Source organism: Gavialis gangeticus, unplaced genomic scaffold, assembly GCF_001723915.1.
Source record: "Gavialis gangeticus isolate Ggan-Ray unplaced genomic scaffold, GavGan_comp1, whole genome shotgun sequence".
NCBI classification, from domain to species: Eukaryota; Metazoa; Chordata; order Crocodylia; family Gavialidae; genus Gavialis; species Gavialis gangeticus.
The window spans coordinates 258431101-258454511 of record NW_017729032.1 but is presented as its reverse complement, the minus strand read 5'-3'; the positions used below and the strand labels follow the sequence as shown (position 1 = coordinate 258454511).

The following is a 23411-nucleotide window of genomic DNA, read 5'->3' as shown; positions in this document are numbered from 1 at the left end:
ACCTTCAGAGATATTGACCAGCTTCATCTCTGATTAAAATCTGAATTCATGGGTAACTAACGTGCAACAATTGCAATTTTGTACTGTACATCCACAAAAATGACATGTTAACACCCTTATCTTACATCCCAGTAAAAACTTACGTGCTATTAAGCCTTAAGTACCACTGGGCATGTCTACACAAGCATTAATATACTTTTCCTAATGTACATTAAATTTAGTACCTCCAATGTCAGGTATTAAATTAATGCACATTAAGCTGTGCTAATGTGCAGTAGCACAAGTGCACACTTTGTAGGTGACACTTAATGCACAGTAGCCTGTTTTACTGTGCATTAGCATAATGACATTTTTTTTATGTGCTACTTTAATACGCAGTAAAATAGGCTACTGCTTATTAAAGTGCATGCGTAGATGTGCCCACTGGACATGTCTGCATGTACTATTAATTTGAAGTAGGCTTACTGCGCAGTAAAAATACTGTGCAGTAAGCCTATCTGGGAGCACGTCTACACATGCTCCCAATAGGAGCAGCCCAGTACAGGCTCCCACTGAATGTTAGCCCAGGGGCTGGCAGGGAGCATGGGACTGGTCCTCATGCTCTTGGGGCCAGAAGAGCTCTGCTGGCTGCAGCAGCAGCTGTCTCCTGGCCCTGTACACATTGGGAGGGGTCCTGATGTCCACGGGGCCAGAAGATAGCAGAAGATAGCAGCAGCAGCAGCCAGCTCTGCTGCTGCTGCTGCTGCTGCTGCAGAGCTTTCCTGCACTGTGCACATGGGGACAAGCCACAGGCCCAGCAGGACTTCTCCCCACAGCCTGGAACTGGTCAGAACCTCCTCCAGAAGCAGGACAGTTCCCAGCCAGCCCCAACCTGCATGGGGAAATCTCTGTGCAGTCTGGATCTGGCTGGGACTTGCCCCAGAAGTGGGACAGTTCCTGGCTGGCTTTGGGATGCATGGAAATCTCCTCATATAGGCCAGAGATGGCTGGGACCTGCCCCAGAATGGGACAGTTCCTGGCCAGCTCCAGGGAGCGCCCGGATCCTAGCATTGTTCAGCTCCCAGCTCCTGTGAGGAGCAACAAGCTGAGCAGTGCTAGGATGGGGTGGGGAAAGAGAGCTATCCCATCCCAGTGCTGCTTGGCTCCCAACCCCTGGGGGGAGCTGGGAGCTGAGTAGTGCTAGGACCGGGGGGAATTCCCCATCCCCTGTGGCCCCCTAGTGTACGGGGTGACTGGGAGCAAATGTACCCCCAGCCAGCATCTACACATATGCTAGTGTGCAGTATCTACTGTACAGTTAGTTTACTACCTGTATTTATGGGTAGTAACTAACTGTGCAGTAGACTAATCTACTGCAAAGTAAAGCATCTTGTGTAGACATACTCACTAAAAGCTTAATGGTCCTATTTAGTCATCAGTGAGGCAGCAGTGGCATGGTTTCCCAGACTTAAGGGAACAATCCATACCTTCGCTCCACCATCTTCTGGAACTCGGCTCTCATTAGCTTGCCACGTGCTCTTGCCTGGATCATTGTTAGGATCTTTGCTAGTCTCTCATCCCTCATCTCTTCAAGATGACCCAGGAGCCCAGCCTTAAAGAATACCTAAAATATAGACAGGTGCCACTTAGGAGCAATCAGAGAATAATTCCATCCTCAAGAAACATGGATTGATGAAAATTAGTTTTTATATTGGCAGTTATGATAAAGCTTAAACAGGTAAAGGTGCTATACATATTGGTCAATTTCTGCAGCAGAAATGAATAGATAGTTAGGAAGCATTAGGTTCTAGGTTAGGGAGCTGTGTTGATCCATTATGATGCCCTAACCATTTTTCAATGTTTTAATGTGTTTGTTTTTTTTCTTTGCCTATTTCAAATGCGAGATACATTAGTGTGGCCTATGTTACAAAACTGTTATATATTTGTAAATTTTCTCACTTTTAAAAATTATAACCAGGCATAATAAAATGGGAATAAAGTCACGTGGTACCAGGCATGACCATTGTTAGTCTCATGAGCCTTGTCTACAAAAAAATCTTCCTCCGTTGATGAAAATGGACTGAATTGGATCAATTTAACTGGAAGTATAGACAGGACAGGACAAAATTGTGTTTGGTGCCATTTCACAAAGTGAAGCTGACCCCTTCTTATTTAAGTAAGGCAAATGAATAGTAATGAACATTCTGTTTACATGGCAGTAGAACTGCTAATGGCAGTGATGGATGAGCTCATCCTGTTAGTGGTCAGTATTGTTGCTCCAATAGTAAAAACTACATGGGCATTGGAACATTTCCTCTTGACATATAAAACAAAGATCTATAATTTGTTTTCTGAAAATTACTAAAATTAATTATTACAAATTATTAAAACTATGGCTAACAGATCACTTGTTCCAAACTCACTTAAGCTGTTAGCATGTGTAAGTGTGCCCCACTGAGGGCTGCATGTTGGATTCTTTTAGTCCAGACACTATTTTTGTAAAAGGAACTGCATGGTCTTTTCTGGTTACCTTAGTGTGTCCAAAACGATACTGATTATGATCGATATCTAAAGAACTCAGCAGCTTCTCAGAAGCTTTTCTGCTATCTACAAACTTATCCTCAGGAATTGCAGCTGGATTCAGAATGCGATATCTATTAATAAATAAAAGGGGATGAGAAAGTTAAGAATGCCAAGATTCTGGGCAAAATTCCACTCTTATTAAGACTACAATAAATCTAGAATAACTTCAGGGAAGCCAATTCAATGTTTTCTGTTTACTAACACAAAGGAAAGCAGAACAATTGACTTGAGATCAAACAGAACTGAAAAGAAACTTAAATAAAAGAGAAAAGGAAAGGACTGCTGTGGCTCATTTTTACTGGGAAGGAATGGAGAGCAAACAGAAATGCAAAACTTGTGTTCAGAGGTCGATTCTGCTTTACCTTTGTTTAAAGTCAGCATAAAGCACTCTGTTTGGAAACCCCTTACGGCAAATACGGATTCCTTCCAGCACACCATTACAGCGAAGCTGATGCAGGACAAGGAAAGCATCTATTTCACCTAAAAAGGTTAAAAAAACCAACTAAATAAAATTAGATCCTTTTCATGAGGATTTAACTTTCAGTTAGTCCAATATGGGAGCAGATTTGGGAGTCATGTCTTGAACGGGCAACCTGCATAGTGACTAATAAAATAGCATTTAAATTCAATACCAATAGAAATAAACAATTGAGAGCAGACAACAGTCCTGAAATACATACAGATAAAAGGCTTTCTGTACCTGGAGTTTTAGTTTCATTGGGGATAATACATCGCACAAAGTGAGGAGCTGTAGATCTCAGGTTAGTCATCAGTTTATTTAAATTTTCCTACAATGAGTATAATAAAAACAAAAGTTAGCTAAATCAATAGAAAGCCAAGCATTGTAGCATGTGCATATGTGAATACTAACACTACACAACACATACAATCTAATAAGTAGAAAATAAAACTGATTAGAAGTAGAAAGTCATATTATCACTGTAGCGTATTTAGACTGAATGGTTTTGATATACCAATTTATGCAAAGGATGTCCTTACACTGCTAGAGGTGGGACAATGCAAGTTGAGCAGCTATATGTCCTCAGTATCTTGGAAAATGTGCTTCTTTATCAACCGATAATCAAAAACTTCAGGCTTTAGAAATTTGCCCCTGCTATCTTCACACTTCTTTGCTATGTTTACATTGGCAAAAATATCACTTGGTTCTCTAGTGATGTCATCCCATTATCAAAAGATAGCAGCAAGATTGGGTAACACAGTGGTATCTGCAGGATTGAGGGGTGTGGGAGAGATTGCAGGAAGAGGAGACTCAAGGCTTATATATATTTCAGTTTCCTCTATTGTCACCCAGGTGGTATTGCACTGCTGGTAAATTATAGGAGTTTTTTTGCCAGTGAAAACATGTCTTTCCATTAAGCCTCTACAAAAAGGCGTTTCAATTTTAATGGGACAATAGGTGCAGAAAATAAGTTTTAAGCTCCAATACCCAGGAAAAGCACATTGTGCATTTTACTTTAGTGTTCCATAAACATTCCACATATTATTCTGATTGTATATAGTATGTTAATCTAATAAGGGACAAGAAACAAAATCAGGCAATGAGCTCCAAATTGCAAACAAACAATGCCTTTGAAATACCTCATACAGTAAACAAAAAAAACCCCTAAAAAAGATTGAATAATATGATCAAAACAATTGAAAAACACTGGATATCAAAAAAACAGAAAACAAGGAATTTGTTCATTAAACAATTAGTTATTTTTTTCACTTAATCCATCCTGGTTAACACCCAAGCCAGAACAGAACTGAGACATTTGACTTCAGTTTCCTTTGATCTACAAAAGCACTTTAGGAACCTCTTTTTAACACTGTGACTCTGCATAGCTGAAAAATCAAGTAACAAGCGATATGCTTGTAAAGAATTGAAAATTACTTTGTGTAATGATGACACTGTTTGGAAGGAAGCACCTTTCTTGCGTTTCTTTTCACCACTCTGATCTAAAAAAAAATAAAGAAGTGAAATATATAAACAACTGAACCAGGTAATTCAGGTAAAAAATAAAAAAATGGTGAACACCTTTTTTAAATTACAAGTCAATTAAACCTTGGATAAAAGGTGAAACCAGGATCATGTGGGTCTTCTGGTTAGCCAAGTGGTATACTGAAACTTCCCAAACTAGCATTAGTATAAAGTCAGTAATATTGTTTATAGAGGTGTAACTACCAAGGTGTGTGCCCTCAGTGACTGTGGCAGCAGCTGTGTTGGATGTGGCAGCAGTAAGGCCATCTAGGCGGTAGTGACTGCAGCAGCTGCTGTTTCTGTGCCCCTCTAAGTAGGCATCTGGGGCTGGTGCCCTGGTCATTCCATCCTCATTATGCTACTGGCTGTTTAATGCGTTGGGAGACACATGATAGGTACACTCTCCATCTTGGTTTTTATCCAAGATCTTAGCAAACATGCCACATTATGCTTCAGGGAGATTGAAGCCAGGCCAACAGCATTTGTTTACGGAGCATAGGACTCAGAAGAGGCCTTAATGGCCAATTTTTCTTTGATTTGAGATCATATGGCTTTGAATCTTAAACGAAAATTCAGGGAATGCAGTTTCCACTTCATTCACACCCGGACTGGAGTTGTACTGTGCTCCTCAGGATATATTTGCTACCTTTAAATACACAACAATTACTTTTGCCTATCTAAACTTGGAAGATTAGGTCACCTGTAGGAGGACTGGCATTTGGATGACCTGTCAAAAGCAGTCTGAATAAAAGGAAGTGAAGAACGCACAGTATTTGATGTAAAAAATGTCTACCCATGTTCAAAATGACTGTGATGAGATTGGCTATTCCTTTTTCCTGGCCTGGGTGAAGGACAAAGAAGCACTTCTGGGAATGATGCTCCATGTTACCAAGGCAAACAGGCACTCTGTTACCTGCAACAATTTGCCTGAGGCAGTCTTTTTCATATTGTTATTCTGCTCCATCAGTAATTCACATTACAAAGCCTGCTGTTTACCTACTGGCTTCAGAAGTGGCTTTATGATTCATGACAACTACAACTGTATAAATGAGATTACTACTAAATAAGATGTAACCGATTGTGAGTTCAAGACATAACAGCAATATCTCTGTAATGAGTCCAGTTCTTCTGACTCAACATGAGTTTTACAGAAGCACATGGTGTGCTACCTCCTGGTGGGAATGATTCTGATCAACCCCATCATGTGGTGTGCTATGTGGTGTGCCACCTCCCAAATAAAACAGCTGAGTAAGAACAAGGGAGCTAAGTACTCCCTTGGACAAGTTAGAAGTCTTTTCAATAAAACCTGTTATTGGAAGGCTTCCTTCCACTACTTATGCAGAGTTGGCAGGTTTAGAGAAACACTGGTCTGGTATTTTCCAGTTTGCCTATCCCTAGTCGAATAAAAAAACTCTTAATGGAAGAGCTTCAATTATCACAGAAAGTACTGCTTCCTAAATGGTAAGTTGCTTGTTTAGTCTAGATTCTAGACACTGCTGAGAAATCTTGTACACACAATTTGGATGAGTTATTCCCTCTTAAAATATCATAGCAAGCAAATACCATGCTCACCCATACAACTAAGACATTCCTGTTTTAACTGGGGGTAAGTATCTGCTTACAATGGTTTATTTTTAAAATCCACCACCAAGCACATTTCCTGGAAATGAAAGAAAATCCAAGTCAAATCATTCTGCTTACCGCTGTCAGCACTGACGTAGTTTTCAAAGAGGCAGGACAGAAGTTTGTTGGAGGACTTTTGAAAAGTGCCCACTACTGTTTCATTAAGTGGGTCTTTGTTCTTCTCAAGCCAGCCAATGATGTTATAGGGCACCTACAGATAACCACATGGGCAAAAAATATTTTAAAAAGAGATTATCTCAGACTGGCACTCTCTCTCTTTCCCTGTCTCAAATATACTTTCAATTCTTTCCAGTTTGGCTTCAAATGAATGTCACAAGATTTATATATTTCCCGAGGCACTTCAAAAGAGATCCTTTGCTTGAGCCATACCTGCATTTCAGTCTTCTACCATTTTTCACCCAACCCTCCATTTTCTGACTCCAGCCTCATGTTCCAAATCATTCCCATCAGAAGCCTCCAAAATCCCCCCACTGCAGGCAGGAAGTGCACAGACTGGAGGGAGTCCAGGGAAGGGAAATGACAATGGTGAAGGGGCTGGGGCACATGACTTCTGAGAGAGGCTGAGGGAACTGGGCTTATTTAGTCTACAGAAGAGAAGACTGAGAGGATTTAATACCAGCCTTCAACTACCTGAAGAAGGCTGGTGGGGGAGGGGGTGTTGAAAGAGGATGGAGCTAGACTAGTCTCAAGGGTGGCAGACAGAATAAGGAGCAATGGTCTCAAGTTGCAGCAAGGGAAGTTCAGGTTAGATATTAGGAATAATTTTCTCACTGGAACAGATTACCCAGAGGGGTGGGGGAATCTCCATCTTTGGAAGTTTTTCAGGCCTGAGTAGATAAAGCCTCAGCTGGGATGATCTAGTTGGGGATGTTTCTGCTTTGAGCAAGAGGTTGGACTAGATGACCTCCTGAGGTCCCCTCCAAACCTCATTTTCTATGATTCTACCTCAGGCAAATAGCTTCCACTTTCATTGCCTCACTTTCCCCACTAATAAAAAGTGGACAACGATACCATTCTTTGAGCTCTACGGAGGAAAGAAACACGATTCACAAAAGAGAGGTATTCCTATTACTGCTATATAGGAAACTAGATTAAGGTCAATGAGACTCTGCTTGGTTTGGCTTTTGTCATTGTTGCTGTTTTGAGACTTTTAGGATGCTTACAGGAGTTATAATGGCACCTCAAGTCATACTGTAACTGTTTGCCCTGATTTACACAAAGGGCTTAAAGTTGCAGTGTCATGGAAAAGTAACACACAAGTTCATGGGGGCTCAATGCTCCCGTGCGCTGACAGAGGCCAGGTGGCAGCAGACGCAGTCACCTGTTTTGTAAGCCAGCTAGGGGTGCAAAGCCCAGGGTCTGCTGTCAGTATAGGTGGGGCAGTCTGGGGTTTCTGGGCCCCCAGAGCTGTATAGGCTCAGTTTGGCAACCCCTCAGACTCTAGCAATAGTACCCAGGCTGAACCCTCATGGCTTTGGGGATCACATGCCACCCCACAGCCCACCTGCCACTGCTTGTCAGCTATAGCATTGCCAGGTGGCAGCAGGGGTGCAGCTGGTTAGCTATCAGGAGTTTGGGGGCTCAGCCAGGTCCCCCCAGCAGGAAATGTCTCCAGTGTCCCAGGGCAGGGAGGGGGAACACACTCAAGGCCTCTCCCTCCTTCCCTGGCTGCACAGGGAGGAGAATCTCTGCCTCCTTCCTGTGGCAGACCAGGAATATGACAGGTAAACCTTGCAGAGAACTATATACAAGTTCTCTAAGATGATCTAATTTAGAAAGCCTTCATTTATTACCTGATTTAACAAGGGTTACTTTGTCATGTGACTGGCCATTTTAAAAGCACTCTGCAACCATGCCCATGTGTTATGACGTTGCTGTAGAACACTTTCAGGGGCCAGATAGCATGAAAAATGCCACTTGTCTGCATCCTTATTGTCTCAGTAGCTTCCTATCACATGGTGCTTCCCTCCACGGCAGTGGTGGCCCAAGCCCAGGCGGCACCCACCCACAGGCACCTGGCTTGGGCAGTCCCAGGGGGCACCACAGTCATGGAGGGAAGCACCAAGCCCTGATGCAGCTCAGGCAGGCAGGATCGGGGTGGGGGGGAGATCAGGCTCACTGTTTTTCTTGGGCGAAGCCTGCCTTCCCAGGCTGCTGCCAGGCTGCCTGCAGGGCTTCCTGCAGTGTCGTGGAGCTGCACAGAGCCATTTAAGGCGCATTACACTGCCAAATTTCTAACAGCGGCTGGAATTAATGCGCAATACGCCACTGAGGCCATTAAAGCAGTACAAAAGAATTTAGCCCGCTTTCAAGTGCTGTGCACACATGCCCCTTATTTCATCTACACGTGGCCTAAGTATCTATCTATACACAAGGGTGGAGGCTGCTCCAGCACACTGTAATTACAGCACATTGGAACAGACTCGATTAATTGAGTCTGCTGGAGCATGGTAATTACTGTGCTCCAGCAGCCTCCCGTGTCTCATGTATCAGTGTCCATGCACTTCAAAATGATGGCAGGGGTGCTTTATCTAAAGCTTGTTGAACATTTTGAACATGCCATTGCCATTTTGAAGTGCGGGGACACCAATACATGAGATACTGTGACACTTTAATTAGAACGGCTCTCAGACCTGCTCTAATTAAAGCATCTCCCCTGCCCGACCATCACCTCCAGAGCACGTGTAAAAGTGCCGTATTTGAGCAAAAGGCATTTTCCCCCACCTTTTTTTCCCAATCTGAAAACTCAGTTCTAAATCTGAAACTGGACTACTTTGGGCTTGTGTATCACCAGCCTCCAGTGACAGATTTTGCAGGTAGGCCTTTGTTAACATTTTGTTAAATATGCAGAAGGGAGAATTAATCAATCTATTGCATTCTTGCAGCAGTGTTGGCTCTGCAATACTAATAAAAGCAAAAAAAAGTAATAACATTTGTTTTGTAGTCAACTTAGAGATGACTGAATTTGCACAGGGGATTACTGTGTTAACTAAGAAGGCGGCATTTTTCTTTTAACAGTCACTTTTCTGAAGGTGAGTAACTTCAGTCAATTGTACAGGACAAACCAAATCTTACTAAGCCAGCTTCAGTCCTTCTTCACTGGTCCATTATTTCTGAGTTTTAATGAATATGACTCCCTAGGTTTTCATGGAGAGAGGCTTGCCAGAAGTATAATTTTTGCCTCCCACCATGCTTATGGAACACACCCATTTGGAGGAATTCTAGTCTAACATCTAGCTCGTGATGTTGGAAACTTACTGCACCAGCATAATGAAGAAGTTCAAAGTGAGCTTCATATTTCCTTTTCTTATCAGGTCTGGGTTTCTGGAAGTTGGGTGACTTGCCAAGATGGTTGTCATAGAGTTTGGCTTTGAATGTCATATCAGTAGCCTTTGGGAACATGCACTCCTCTTCAAGGATAGACAGGATTCCTAATGGCTGTTGATCCAAACAGATTATAGTAGAACAATATTTAGAATACCAGTTTCTTGGTTACCTGATTATATTAGGCTACACAATATTTAGGCTTGACTTGATTGAATCCCATGCTTGCAGGATTGTTCATCCTATGGGCAGGTGACTCCTGTGTATTCTGTTAAAATGGCAGCCAAATTTTCAACATCTCGGTGTGAAGCCTTTTCCTTTGAGTACTTACACAGGCCTCTGGTAGTATATCATAAAGACTTTCAGGTTTTGCTGTATTCACTTTCCAAGTTACTTAGGCTGACTCCTATTTCTGAGTTTATCAGGATAGGATCCAGCTCCCTGTGATGCCAGTGGAAGAAATCTACTGATGCCAATGGCCAAATGACTCTGTGTTCCATTGGAATCGAAGCATGATCTCAAGTATGCTGCAGCATGCCCATAGTTATTGTTGCTCAGAGAAAAACAATGTTGTTTTGGGGAATACCCAGGATCATAAATTGTTGACTAGATAGGCAATTAATCATTGAGCCCCCACCCCCCAACACAGCTGCTGAGGTTACTGAATCATTTTTCTATTTGGACTGCAGGGTCAGGGCCGGATTAAGGCTTAAACTACAGCTTAGGGCCTCACAATATGAGGGGCTCTAAATAAGAAAAAAAAAACTGGACAGTCTTGTTCTAATATGACAAAATATACGTATATGTGATTCCACAGTTATTATTCATATTGAGTTAATAGATTTATACAGAAATAACAATAATTCATCTTAAAAGTTAATGGGAATCTATTTTCATGGATTTTGTGGATTATTTTTATTGTATGGGGCCTCTTAAACTGGACATAGTTTAGGGCCTCAGCGTGTCATAATTCAGCATTGCTCCAAGGGAGCACCATGCCTTACTGCTTCTGTACGTACCTTCTCAATTAGGTCAATGCAAGCCTGAAGGTCCAAGCCAAAATCAATGAACACCCATTCAATGCCTTCCTTTTTATACTCTTCTTGTTCCAAGACAAACATGTGATGATTGAAAAACTGTTGTAGTTTTTCATTTGTGTAATTGATGCAAAGTTGCTCAAAACTGTTATACTATGGGGAAGAAAAAACAGAAAACAAATTAACTATGAGCAGAGGTTGATGAAAGGAGATAGGCAAGAAAGAAATGGTTTAGGGGTGGGCAATTATTTGGTACCAAGGTTCACTTAGGGAGTTTTGGCAGCTGTTGTGGGCCAGGTCAGCACCCCCTCCCCACCACAACAGCTCACTAAAACTCTTTAAGTGGCTCTGCTCTGTGCATTGGCCAGGTGATTGGGATGTGTGGCAGGCAGTCAGGGAGCAGCATCTGGGAGCAGGATCGATGGCCAGGGCTGGGGAAGAGCCACAATCTACTCCCCACACACCCCTGTGATGAGCCGTATTTTGTCCACCCCGGTCTAAAAACATATAGCTAGTAACTTCTGAAGAGGCTACAAGGGGCAGGCAGAAGGAGTGTGGAATGTTCTTTAGTGAGCCGACTGCTGTCTAACATACAGTACAGAGGAAAACAAGAATTTCCAGATTTCCATAGCACTGGAATTCAAATTGAATATCCTTTTTCTGGCAAGTGTTAATGCCAGATGCTTCAGAGGAAAGCAAAAGCAAAATGTCATGGCAATTAACATACTTCTTATACTGCTACATGCATTCAACATCTGCATTGCTGCCAAAATGCCACAAATACACTGTATCAGTCCTTTGCTTTCATCAGAAAGCAGCAAATAGCATGAAGGGTCAGAGCACTTATTTTACACAGGCAAAGGATTCAGAAACTAGGCCAATGAAATTAGGAGTTTTATAAGAACATCATAGAAGAAACAGAAGGAACTACTGTCATTCCCAGTCTAAATTAACACCAAAATGGACATCAAGGAATTTCCAGAAGTGCCAGGATACAGGACAGTTATCTGGTCCCCAGTGGCCACGTCTTAAACGTGTGCTTTACTGCAGGATAGACTATTTAGCTGTGGAGTAAAACATCACCATCTACACATGTGATGCTGTTAGGTCACAGTAAATTAATTAAGAATGCCATAAGGTAGCAAGGTCCTTGAGTACCCTGAGGAGTAATTAACTGTGATTAAACACACATGTAGACACTAACCACAGGCATAAATTGCACCCCATAAGCCCAGCCAGCAGGGGGCTAGACTCCTGCCTGCTGCCTAGACTCACAGCTCCACACTTTCAGCACCCACATGCTCCAGCCAACCCCTCTGCTGCCCAATGCCACCCCCCAGACTTGGGGCAGAGCAGGGTAGCCCTAGCCCTGGCATAAACTACTCTGCCCTGGTTCAAATTGCTGTTGTCCTGGGCACACATGCAGATGCAGCACCCAGGAGTAGTTTACTATGACTCAAACTGCTCTGGAGTTTATTGCTTTGAATTAATTGCACATGTAGAAGAAATTCATATGAATTAACAAGGAATTAACTCAGTTTAGCTTCTCCCTCCCTTCCTTCAGTGAAAAGGTCTTACTTAGCACAGGTGTAGGCACAATACAGACTGTGAGCTGAATCTGACCTGCTGAGGGAGGGTCTGCAGTGGGTCCCTCAATCCTGCCCAGCCCAGCCCAGGTGCAGGAGGAAGCCTGGGCTGTGGCACGTGCAGCCAGTCCTGCCACCCCCAGGCGCACAGCAGGGCTAGGGTGGCATGGTGGCTGGAATCCATTTCCTGGCAGCCCCAGCAACAGTGGCTCCTTCTGGTTGCTGCAGCTGCTGAATCCAGCTCTGCTTTCTAGGTGTCCCAGCCCATTCACCTTGTACCCCCTGCTGGGGGTGGGACCCACACAGGCAAGGTGCATGGTTGGGCATCTGGGATGGGGCTGCAGGCAGACAGGGAGTGCTGTTCAGGAGCAGGATGAACCAGGGAGACCCCAGGATCTTGGGAGGGTGACATTGGGGGAACCGGGGCCCGGGGCAGAGTCTCAGGCCACTGCCTGGACACCCCTGCAATGGGTGCAGGTTCCATGGGCAGGGGCATGTAGGGAGCAGATTGTGGCTCTGCCCCAGCTCTGGCCCCCACACTGTCGCTGTCCCGACCTATCACATCCAGGCAGCTCCTGACTGGTCTCCATGGAGACCCTGAGATCACTGGATAATGACAGTGCAGGGGCAGGGCCAGGTCTGAGGCCAGGGCAGAGCCCCAGTTCTGCAGGCAGGGGTGCATGGGGAGTGGATTGCAGCTCTGCCCCAGCCCTGTGCTGTTACTGCCCTGTGATCCTGGGATCTCTATGGAGACCAGATGGGAGCTGTGCAGGCAAAGTGCTCAGCTGGGAGGGTGGGAAGCTCTGTCTGGGGCTGGGGCTGAGATCTTGGGGTGGTGACAGTGTGGGGCCAGGGCCAGGGAAGAGCTGCAATCCACTCCCTGCATGCCTCTGCCTGAGGAACTGGCACCTGTTGCAGGGATGTGCAGGCAGTGGATGGTGGCTCTGACCTGGCCCTGGCCCCATGTTGTCTCCCTCCTCCCCACCCCGTGACCCTGCCCCATGAGCCCAGCCTCACCCTCCCATCCTGCTCCCAAACATTGTTCCCCGCCTTCCCACAGCCCTATCCCACATAGGGAGTTTTGGTGAGCCGTGGGCAGGGAGGGGAGGAGCTGACTTGGCCCATGACAGCCAAGCAAAACTCCCTGCGTGTCCTGTGGGCCCAAATAATTGCCCACCCCTGCCTTAGAAAGAATGTATGCCCCAGAAAGATGACGCAGGAGAGCAGACCATTGGGCTGTACAGCAGGGTTCATAGGGCTGGACAGAGCCCAAGCTGAGGAATCTTTCAGTGTATCTGCTAGATGTACTAGACTATATTTTATTTCCTTTTTATAAAGGCTTCCTTCCAGCTCTCAAGAATGTGATTTGGGGCAGAGGCCTTGTTGACTAAGACACTTTCCTTACATGTACCATTTTACAAAAGACTTTACAAAAACAGGAGCCATAACAAGAATTTTCACTCAAAGATGAGTAATCTGTGGCATTAGACATCAAAAAACGCGGCTTCTTCCAGTCAAGTGCTGATGAGATCCAGAAGTCCTTCAGATCCTTATCTTGGCTCCTGGTGAGATCCAGAGCCCTTTCCAAAATATCACTTACATTCTCCATGCAAGCAACAGACTGCATGTCCACTCCTGCAAATTGCTGAGTACACTCCACACACACTCCACCCAGCATCTTGCTTTGCCTTTTAGCCACATTGCTCTTTCCAGTTGTCCTGTTAAGAAGAAACATAAAAACCGAGACACATTGCTCAGTAGCATTCACAGCCTTCCACAGAGTACCAATCAAAACTCACATCAAAGATTTCAAATCCAGCGATGTCCAAGACTCCAATGAAGAACTGTCTTGGCAGTTTAGTGTCCAAGGTCTTGTTAATGCGCACCACTAGCCACTTGAACATTCGATCATATATTGCCTTGGATAAAGCTCCAACAGCATACACAACCTGAAAGATAGGTTTCACACACACTTGGGTACCAGACAGTAATAGGGACATAATTCATCAACAGCACACAAGGTTGTTTTTCTCAAGAGCATTTCATCTGTTGAGCCCATGCTTAGAACTCAAAGAAAGTTTCACAGCGATTCTAATGCTTTGTGGTGAACATCTAACAACCTCAGGAAAGCTTCCCCTATGAACTGTGCTGTACCTTTTTTCTCCTTACAGTGCTTGTAGTTATGAATTTTGCTAAATGTATATAAAAACATATATTGAAAGTTACAGTTATCTTGACTCCAATATATTTATTGGGCAAAATCCCAGCACCAAAAGGCTTCCTTGGGTGCAAATGGACAGTATTTTGAAGGCTTGTGAAATCTGACAATGTTCAACTGCAGCTAGAGTCTGGAGAGAGACACTCTCTCATGAATGGCTGTACATTAGGGGTGTGTGAAGCAGGCCCTATTCGATTTGGATTGAGATTTCCCCGAATAAGGGACAGAGATTTGATTTGTTGATTCGGATCACTGTCCCTGATTCAATTTGGCTGAATCTGAAGATTCGATGCTGATTTGGAGAATCAGTGATTTGGCCATAGACACAGTTTTAAATGTTTTTTCTACATACCTCAAGGTACCAGGCACAGCTCATGAACGCTGCGATGCTGGGGCGGATGGAGTGTCCCACAGGAGTGGGGGGGGTTGGGGAGGTGAGTGCTTGGCGGCAAACCCAGAAGTGGACCAGACGTACTTCCAGTCCACTTCCAGGTCCTCCAGGGAGTGCATGGGGGGTGGGGCCTTGCACCCCTCCCTGGCTCAGTGATTGGCCATGGGGGGACACCCAGTACCTCCCCAGACCCAGGAGGCACCAGTTCCTGCGCGCTCTACAGCAGACTCAGAAGCGGACCAGAAGTGCTTATGGTCCACTTCTGAGTCTGCTGCTGGGGAGCCCCCCATACTGTGCGCCCCACCATCACAGCATTCACGAGCCACCTGCTACCTATAGGTATGTAGAAAAAACATTTAAAGCTGTGTCTATGTCTGAATCACTGAATCTTTCCGAATCAATTCAGAGGGATCTGATTTGATTTGGAGAGATTAAATCGTCCTCGGATTTGATCCATATTCAGAGATTTGGCCACCAATTCGGGCCGAATCTAGGACCAAAACTTTGCACAGCCCTACTGTACATGCAATATGTACCCATATATCAGAGAGGCCCTTGACTGTGGGGTTGGGAATAGGAGTGGTTCTCCATTACTGAGGAGAAGCTCACTGGGTCAGAAGGCCAACAGTGATTTTTGAGTCTACTTGCTCCCCATTTTTTGTAGGAAGCCACAGAGACCTTCAGCTTGCAACTGTGATACTCATATGAACAGAAGGGACAATCAAAATACCACAAAATGGTACTAGCCATACCTCTTCTTTGTCCTAATAAATCACAAAGAGGAAACACCAGACTTAACCTCTGACAACCGTGATGCAATGGTGCTCTGATTACAGATCACAAAACACAACCTCCTCAGCATCATTTGTGGTCCTACCACAAAGAGGCAGCAGTGCTTGCTCAATGACTTCTTGACTAGATAAACTAATAGGGATTAATTAGGAAAGCCTTGATGCTAAAATCATATACTGGTAAATAATAAATGAGAGATCCTCCTCCTCCTCCTTGTCATCTGTCTCAGTTCTCCTATGTGAGTAAATCATATTCAGAAATAGGAATTGTCATCTAAGTGGTTTACTCTGCACATTTTCCTTGTATGATTGTTACTACTACATCAAGGAAATGGTGCTACTGTCAAGTCTCTTCCTTCCTTATTTCTCCATAGCACAGGCACTGAGGTATAACTACCTGCTATAAATATTTGTAATATATTACTTAATTTATCATTATTAATTTATCATTCTGTGGTCCAGATGCCAAAACAGTGGAGGTGGAGGAAGGGCAGCACATGCCAGAGCAGCAAATTTCTAGCTAAGAAGGAAATCCAATTCAGAATTGTATGTAAAACACAAGCTCAACTGAGAAAAAGCTTCCACCGTGTTGAGAAGTATCTGGTGGAAAAAGGACAGTGTAGCAGTGCTTCCTAGCACTGTCCAACCCCTTGACAAATTGTGGGCCGACAAACATTTTCCACAAACCTCGGCTTCCAATATACGTGATAATGAGGCCACTCCCACATATCCCAGTAAGCCCTCTCCACTTAGGTAAACCAAGTTTTCCAGGAAAAACTTTTAAATAAGAAATAGTTTGGAATTTGCAAAAGATGCATTAGGATCTACTGATGCACAGCCATGCTAGTGCAAGAATTTTTTGTAACCGTTGTTTAGAATTCTGCAGTAGACATTTGTGGACTTGTGGAGCAGGCACCTGGCCTGTAAGAACAAGTGCACTGAAGGCTGCTTCTCACCTGTTCAACACTTTGACCTTTGGTGACGTACTCACTTCCAACTTTTACTCTGGGGTGCAGCAATCCCTTAACCAAGTCAGAGGAGTTAATACCTATCAGGTAAGCAACTTTGTCAGCATCTAATCAAGAGAAAGAAGATTCCAAATCAAGTTTAGTTGAGACATGAAAGCATGCATGCACAGAAACACTCATTAGACCTATCAGCTCCTAAACTGGATAATGGCTTTTTAATTGTTTCTAGGTTTGTCTCCAGTCTTTCCAGAAGTTGTGTGAGTCGGTGTTATACCTACTACATCTGAACAGTCTCAATAATCATCCTTTAAAAATGTGAGAGTCCTTATATGAATGCAGCACCAGAGGCTCTTCATGAAGGACACACAGCTGAGTTGGGAACCTTCACAGTTGAGAAGGCTCCAGTTCATTGAAGGGAGGCCAAGTATAGAGATGAGAGGAACTGAAGACTGAAAGAGCAATGTTCACAGCCAGAACAATGCAGCTTTACAGACGATTGTAATTCAGAGTTAAAAACATGAGGAAAGGAACATAACGTTGTACTTGACCTGACTGACAATTTGGTCACACCTTTTATTAAACTAGCACCTCTCTTACAGCTAATACATAATCCTGGCCCTCCAAAATGAAAAATAGGACACTTCCACAAGTTTGAACCAGCAGGAACATATATTTTAGCCATATACAGTGCATGGCACACCTCACACTTTTAAAGGTAAGACACATTGCTAGGTATTAGCCTTACTTTCAGTGCCATCAGCCTCTGCCTGCTCCTCTCTGGGTCTTTGCTTAAATTTCATGTTTCCAAAGTGCATGATTGCACCTGTCATTTTGTAGGCACCATACTTTTCATCAGGAATAAAACCCAGGATGTCCATGGCTTGCTGTGAGAAAAAATAATAAAAAGAAAACAGCACACAGATGTCTCCTGTATTGGGTTATTATATACAAATATATATTGTCTATATTCTGATATTAAAATTATTATATAATTGTAATCATCATATCAAAACCAGTCAGAACTGTGTGCTTATGGTTATGGAGATTCCAAACAATAAGGTGATCAAACCTCATGCTTCATCTTGATGCTTCAACTAGCAGTTTGGCTTCATTCCTGCTCCTCCTTAGCACAATGGTAAAACTTCCTAGCCTTTTCAATAGCATTTGGACCACCCCCCAGACAGCATTCTTCCTCATCACGTACACATTTCATGTGGCAAGCAAATACCAAATGACTGACTTACATCTGTTGCCATCAACTCTTCTCCATCATCCAAGTTGTCCACAGTAACCACGCCTTGTGAACAAAAGTGGAAGTCATAGGGATTGGTAGATATCAGCAACATATCTGCAAAAGAATTGCCATGATCAAAAATTGCCATGCAGAATTGCCTGAACTAATTCAAGAAGATGGGATCCATTGTCACATATCTATCCCTCTGTAAGTATGTATATGCACGTATGATCCCACACACACACACACACACACACACACACACACACACACACAAACCCCTCATGTTTTTGCTTTGAAAGAAAGGAGAAAAGGAGTACTAAGTCATGTAAAGTATTCACAATTCGCACTCTGTTTATATCTTCTGAATACAAGTAATCCACAGGTACCCTCTTCCCAACCCCATTTCCACCAGATAAAACCATCATTTCTGTAGTCCAGGCCTGGCTATAATGAGTGGTAAACACAGCTAAATTATGCCCAGATACCTTATTATTTCTGTTGCCACTTGCTTTCTTCTTTCCTGCTTGTTCTATTAATCTTTTTTAAAAAATCTTTTTTATGCTGCAAGTACATTTAGACAGGGACTGTCATTTACAGGATGTTTGTACAGAGCTTGGCACAAAAGGGTCCCGAACTAATAGTGGCCTCCAGATAAGACTCCTTCTCCCTTGTTCCAAGCTCTGCTCACCTCACATGAACAGTGGGGACTCTCAGAAGCAGCTTTAATTAGATGCTTAGCCAAATATAAGTTTCAATGTCCTGCTTTTTTGTCTTCCATAATGAAAAGCAGACACTATAAGATAGACTAAAAATATTTTAGACAAGAAGGAAAAAAATAGCATGTGGTTAACTAAAGTAAATGTAGTGATCATGAGGAGGAAGACATGTTGTATAAGTCATGTATACTAGGCCTAAAAGTCTGAGAACAACTGGCTTCGGTTTAAGCTACTATGTCTTATTTCTTTAGATTTTACCTGTGTGCGTGCTGCAGCACTAAAAACCTTTTACCAAATAGGCCCAATGACTCCTGCTATAAGACAGAAGTGTAATTAGAGAATGACAGAGAATAGTAGACCCTTTTCATTAGAAGTTTCTAAAAACCCTTTGCACATACCTATTACGCAAGCCTGGAGATATTCCTCTGGAGCAATTTTCCCTTTTGGGTCAAGGAAGGCTCTAACTCACAGCGCTCATGAGTTAGAGCACAACCTTCAAACTTCTGTAGGTTCCTGAAACCTCAGCATGCCCAGGAACTGAAATCAGGAACCTAGTGTCTCACTCCAGACTATTATATTTCCCTTTTAAAATAAACCAGGATTTGGAGAGAGCAACTGAGCATGAACATGCCAGAATGTGGACACATATTTGGTCTATCATATGTGGTCTATCAAAGATGCCAAGATGACTGAATCAAGTGTATCTACATTTTTCTCTAATACATGCCTACTGCAGAGCCAGTTGTAGGGATAAAAGAACCCAGGTGTGTTCAGCAGAGCAAAAAACCTTGGTATAATCCAACGTATAACTGACAACAATTAAGGCAGAGGACTAGGTGAGGGTGCTGTGTGTTTAAATGTTTGTGAGAGGCACTCAAAAAATAATGAATTTGAGCTGGGGTTACAGCCCAAGGACCAGGTCCAACCCTCAAAGAGATCTGATCCAGCCCACCAGTAGTAAACAACAAGCAGTGGGGTGGGGAGGGAGGACCAGCAGGTTACCAGAAAAAGTGGCAGAGGGACCAGCAGACATTGGAGAATGCAGTAGAGCACTAAGAAGGCAGCAGGAGTTTGGTAGGAGCAGCATCAAATCAGAGCTTTGTTTCTAAAATGCACCCAGGCATGAAGTGAACCTTACTCATTTCAATGAGGGCTGAACTGTTCTCTAAGAAGAATTTTTTTTAAAAGTCCTGCCTAGGCATCAGCCCAGCTCCAGTAAGTACAACAGGAAACTGATCTGCCTTGGGGCCCAGCTGTGTTCATTCAGTTTGCAGTTTGTGAAAGCACTGGCATGCCATGTCCAGTGAAATGTTGTTGAACTTGGCATTTGACCCTGCCAACAATGGAGTCACTCAGCTCTTGATTTTCCTGTTCTACTGCTTTCTTCTCTTACACAGCAAACAGCAACAACTGAAAAACAACAACTAAAGCCATGTTAGAAAAGCTCCTGTTTGCAAACATCAGTGGAATTCCCATTCTTTGAGGCAAGATGGGAAGTTTTACCCCTCCTTGGTGGATTACATCTCTAAGTAACAGATCACTTAGATTCTACTTTCATAGATTGTAAGGGGCTGGAAGGGACCTTGGAAGATCATCGGGTCCAGCCCCCTGCACCACGCAGGAAAGACAGGTGGGGTCAGGTGACCCCAGCAAGGTGACCGTCCATAGTCTCCTCTTGAAGATTTCCAGGGTAGGCGATTGCACCACCTCTGGAGGGTGTTTATTCCACAGTCTGGACACCCAGCTGTGAAGAAGTTTTTCCTAATGTTGAGCCTGAAACAGTCTGCTAGGAGTTTATGGCCATTACTCGTGGTTCTCCCCAAGGGCACATTGCTGAACAGTTGCTCACCGAGCCCCTGATGTACTCCCCTGATGTAGCTTTCATTAAGTCTTTCCCCTCCCTCAGCAGTCAGAAATAGTCACTACTAATTTCAACCACTGGCAAGACTCCTGCAGCCCATTGGCGCTAACTCTGATGTGGAAAGTAAAAGATACACTGTTCTTGACAAGCAGTACATTTTCTCAGCATGAGGATTCATGCTTAGATCTCATTAGCAAAGCTCTTCCTTGGAACCTTTCCCCTAATCTTCCTTAATTAGGGCACAGAAAAGCTAAGAGGGTTAAGGGTTTAGTAGTTTGACCACTCACTGTCAGGATGATGAGACTTCAAAACAGATTATGATTTCTATTACATAGCAGCAGTTTACTATGGGGATAAGTGACTCTTCAGTATACTACATGAAATGTTTCTTACAGTGCATGTTATTGAAGTCAGCAAGCTCAGCGAGCCACATTACTTTAGAAGAACAGTAGTGAGGACTTTGAAAAAGTTCTTAGAAACACTGAGAAGTTCCATTCATTTTCCAACATATTTCTAGGGCAGGGGGGGCAACCTGTAGTATAAATGCCACAAGTGGCATGGGTAGCCTTTGTGTGTCGCAGGTGGCAAACTGGCAGATAGGGCAGGGAGCAGAAGGAAGAGCAGCAGATTGGGCAAGGGAAAGGCATTGGAGCGGCGCTTAGGAGGAGGGAGAGAGGAGGTGTTCAAGGCGTGTGTGTGATGCGCCCGCTAAAAAGTTTGCCCCCAACTGTTCTAGGGGACTTCTTGAATACCAGCCAAGATGGAATTTCAATGAACCTCTCCCTACCATCCAGCGCAGGGTGTCAAAGGCCTGCAGCAAGGCAACAGCACTAGACTTCAGGAGGGCGGATTTCAATGAGGTAAGGGGACGAGTAGGGGAGGCACTGAGGTCCTGGAGGGGAGGGAAGTTCGGAGTCCAAGAAGAGTGGTCGTTCCTTAAGGAGACGATCCTCCAAGCCCAAAGGGTGACAATCCCAACACGGAACAAAAGGGGCAAGAGTGCTCAAAATCCTCCATGGCTCACCAAAAGCATCCAGGAATGTCCCAAAGCTAAAAAAGAGGCGTATACCCAATGGAAGGGAGGGGCCATCACCAAGGAGGCTTATACCTCCATTGCTTAAGACTGTAGGGGGGCTGTTAGGAAGGCCAAGGTGAAGATGGAACTGGGACTAGGAAATCTGGCAGTTACACCAGATGGCAAAGCTATCCTCTTTAACAATTTCTTTGCCTCCATTTTTTTGAGCAGTAACCAGGGCATCCCCCCCACCGGGGTCCCCAACAGACCCAGGGGAGGCGCTGCCAGGCCCGGAGTCAGTGGGGACCTAGTCAGGGAATTTCTGGAGGGACTAGACGTGTTCAGATCAGCTGGTCCAGATGATCTCCACCCCAGAGTGCTGAGGGAATTAGATGAGGTCATTGTGGGACCCCTGGCATGGCTTTACGAGCACTCGTGGTGCTCTGGTGTGGTGCCAGAGGACTGGAAGAGGGCCAGTGTGGTTCCCATCTTCAAAAAAGGGGGGAAGGAGGACCCAGGAAACTACAGGCCCGTTAGTCTTACCTCAGTTCTGGGGAAGCTCTTTGAGAAAATTATCCAGGAGCACATCTGCGAGGGACCAGCAGTGGGGATCATGCTTAGGGGCAACCAACATGGGTTCATTCGAGGCAGGTCCTGTCAGACCAACCTGGTGGCCTTCTGTGACTAGGTAACAAAATCCTTGGACACAGGTATTGCAGTGGATGTAGTCTTTCTGGACTTTAGGAAGGCCTTCGACATTGTCTCTCACCCAATCTCATTAAGAAATTAGGCAACTGTGGCGTCAATGCCTACACAATCAAATGGGTTGCAAATTGGCTGGAGGGCTGCACCCAGAGAGTGGTGGTGGACAGGTCTTTTTCGACCTGGAGGGATGTGGGCAGTGGGGTCCCCCAGGACTCAGTCCTCGGGCCCACACTGTTCCATATCTTCATCTGTGATTTGGATGAGGGGATGAAAACCACCTTGTTCAAATTCATGGATGACACAAAGATGTGGGGAGAAGTGGGCATGCTGGAGGAGAGGGACAGGCTACAATTAGATCTAGACAGGTTACAGGGGTGGGCGGATGAGAATAGGATGGGTTTCAATACGGAGAAATGCAAGGTACTGCACCTGGGGAGGAAGAACCAGCACCAGACCTACAGGCTGGGGAACTCCCTTCTCGTCAGTGCAGAGGCAGAAAAGGATCTTGGAGTCATTATTGATTCCAGAATGAACATGGGCCGGCAGTGTGGGGACCCGGTCAGGAAGGCTAACCACACCTTGTCATGCATCCGCAGATGCATCACGAGCAGGTCCAGAGAGGTGATCCTCCCCCTTTATGCGGCACTGGTCAGGCCGCAGCTGGAGTACTGCGTCCAGTTCTGGGTGCCGCACTTCAAGAGGGATGTGGACAATGTGGAGAGGGTCCAGAGGAGGGCCGCCCGCATGATCAGGGGGCAGCACGGCAGGTCCTACAAGCGGAGGCTACAGGACCTGAACCTGTTCAGCTTGCACAAGAGAAGGCTGAGGGGGGATCTGGTGGCCATCTACAAACTGGCCAAGGGGGACCAGCAGGCTATGGGAGAGTCCTTGTTCCTCCGAGCACTACTGGGAGTAACAAGGAATAACTGCCATAAATTGACTGAGGGTAGATTCAGATTAGACATCAGGAAGCACTACTTCACAGTCAGGACAGCTAGGATCTGGAATTAACTTCCAAGGGAAGTTGTGCTCGCTCCTACCCTGGGGGTCTTCAAAAGGAGGCTAGATAATCACTTAGCCGGGGTTGTTTGACCCCAACATCCCTTCCTGCCCATGGCAGGGGGTTGGACTTGATGATCTGCTCAGGTCCCTTCCGACCCTACCAACTATGAATGTAATTGTCTTCCACCTGGCTTTGTATATGCTATCATTCAACCCAAGCATTATACACATGCTAGTATTCTGGACAGGGCAAGGAAGCTGGGCTGGATTTGCCATATATATTGTGGCAAGTCCTCTCCCCTTCTCTTTGCCTCATCTTCCCCATGTGTAAAATGGGGCTATAATGCCAGAGGAGTGCTTTGAGGCTTCATGT

General features: G+C 44.6%; 1 protein-coding gene across 2 annotated transcripts in view; it reads right to left on the bottom strand.

The window, feature by feature from the left end:
- The window catches only part of MYH15 (myosin heavy chain 15), an 81130-nt gene that overhangs the window by 40107 nt on the left and 17612 nt on the right, over positions 1-23411 (bottom strand). The window contains exons 1-13 of one of the 2 annotated variants that reach the window (XM_019525777.1): positions 18428-18444; positions 17747-17850; positions 17248-17386; positions 16491-16609; positions 13934-14083; positions 10531-10701; positions 9446-9625; positions 6245-6377; positions 4457-4521; positions 3263-3350; positions 2925-3042; positions 2510-2633; positions 1467-1603 (exon numbers count right to left, since the gene is read on the bottom strand). In XM_019525777.1, the coding sequence (XP_019381322.1) occupies positions 1467-1603; positions 2510-2633; positions 2925-3042; positions 3263-3350; positions 4457-4521; positions 6245-6377; positions 9446-9625; positions 10531-10701; positions 13934-14083; positions 16491-16609; positions 17248-17386; positions 17747-17848 (1526 nt within the window). In that variant the 5' untranslated portion in view covers positions 17849-17850; positions 18428-18444. Of the gene's footprint in view, positions 1-1466; positions 1604-2509; positions 2634-2924; positions 3043-3262; positions 3351-4456; positions 4522-6244; positions 6378-9445; positions 9626-10530; positions 10702-13933; positions 14084-16490; positions 16610-17247; positions 17387-17746; positions 17851-18427; positions 18445-23411 lie in introns of those variants that run through there. The other variant, XM_019525776.1, reaches the window with a different exon arrangement.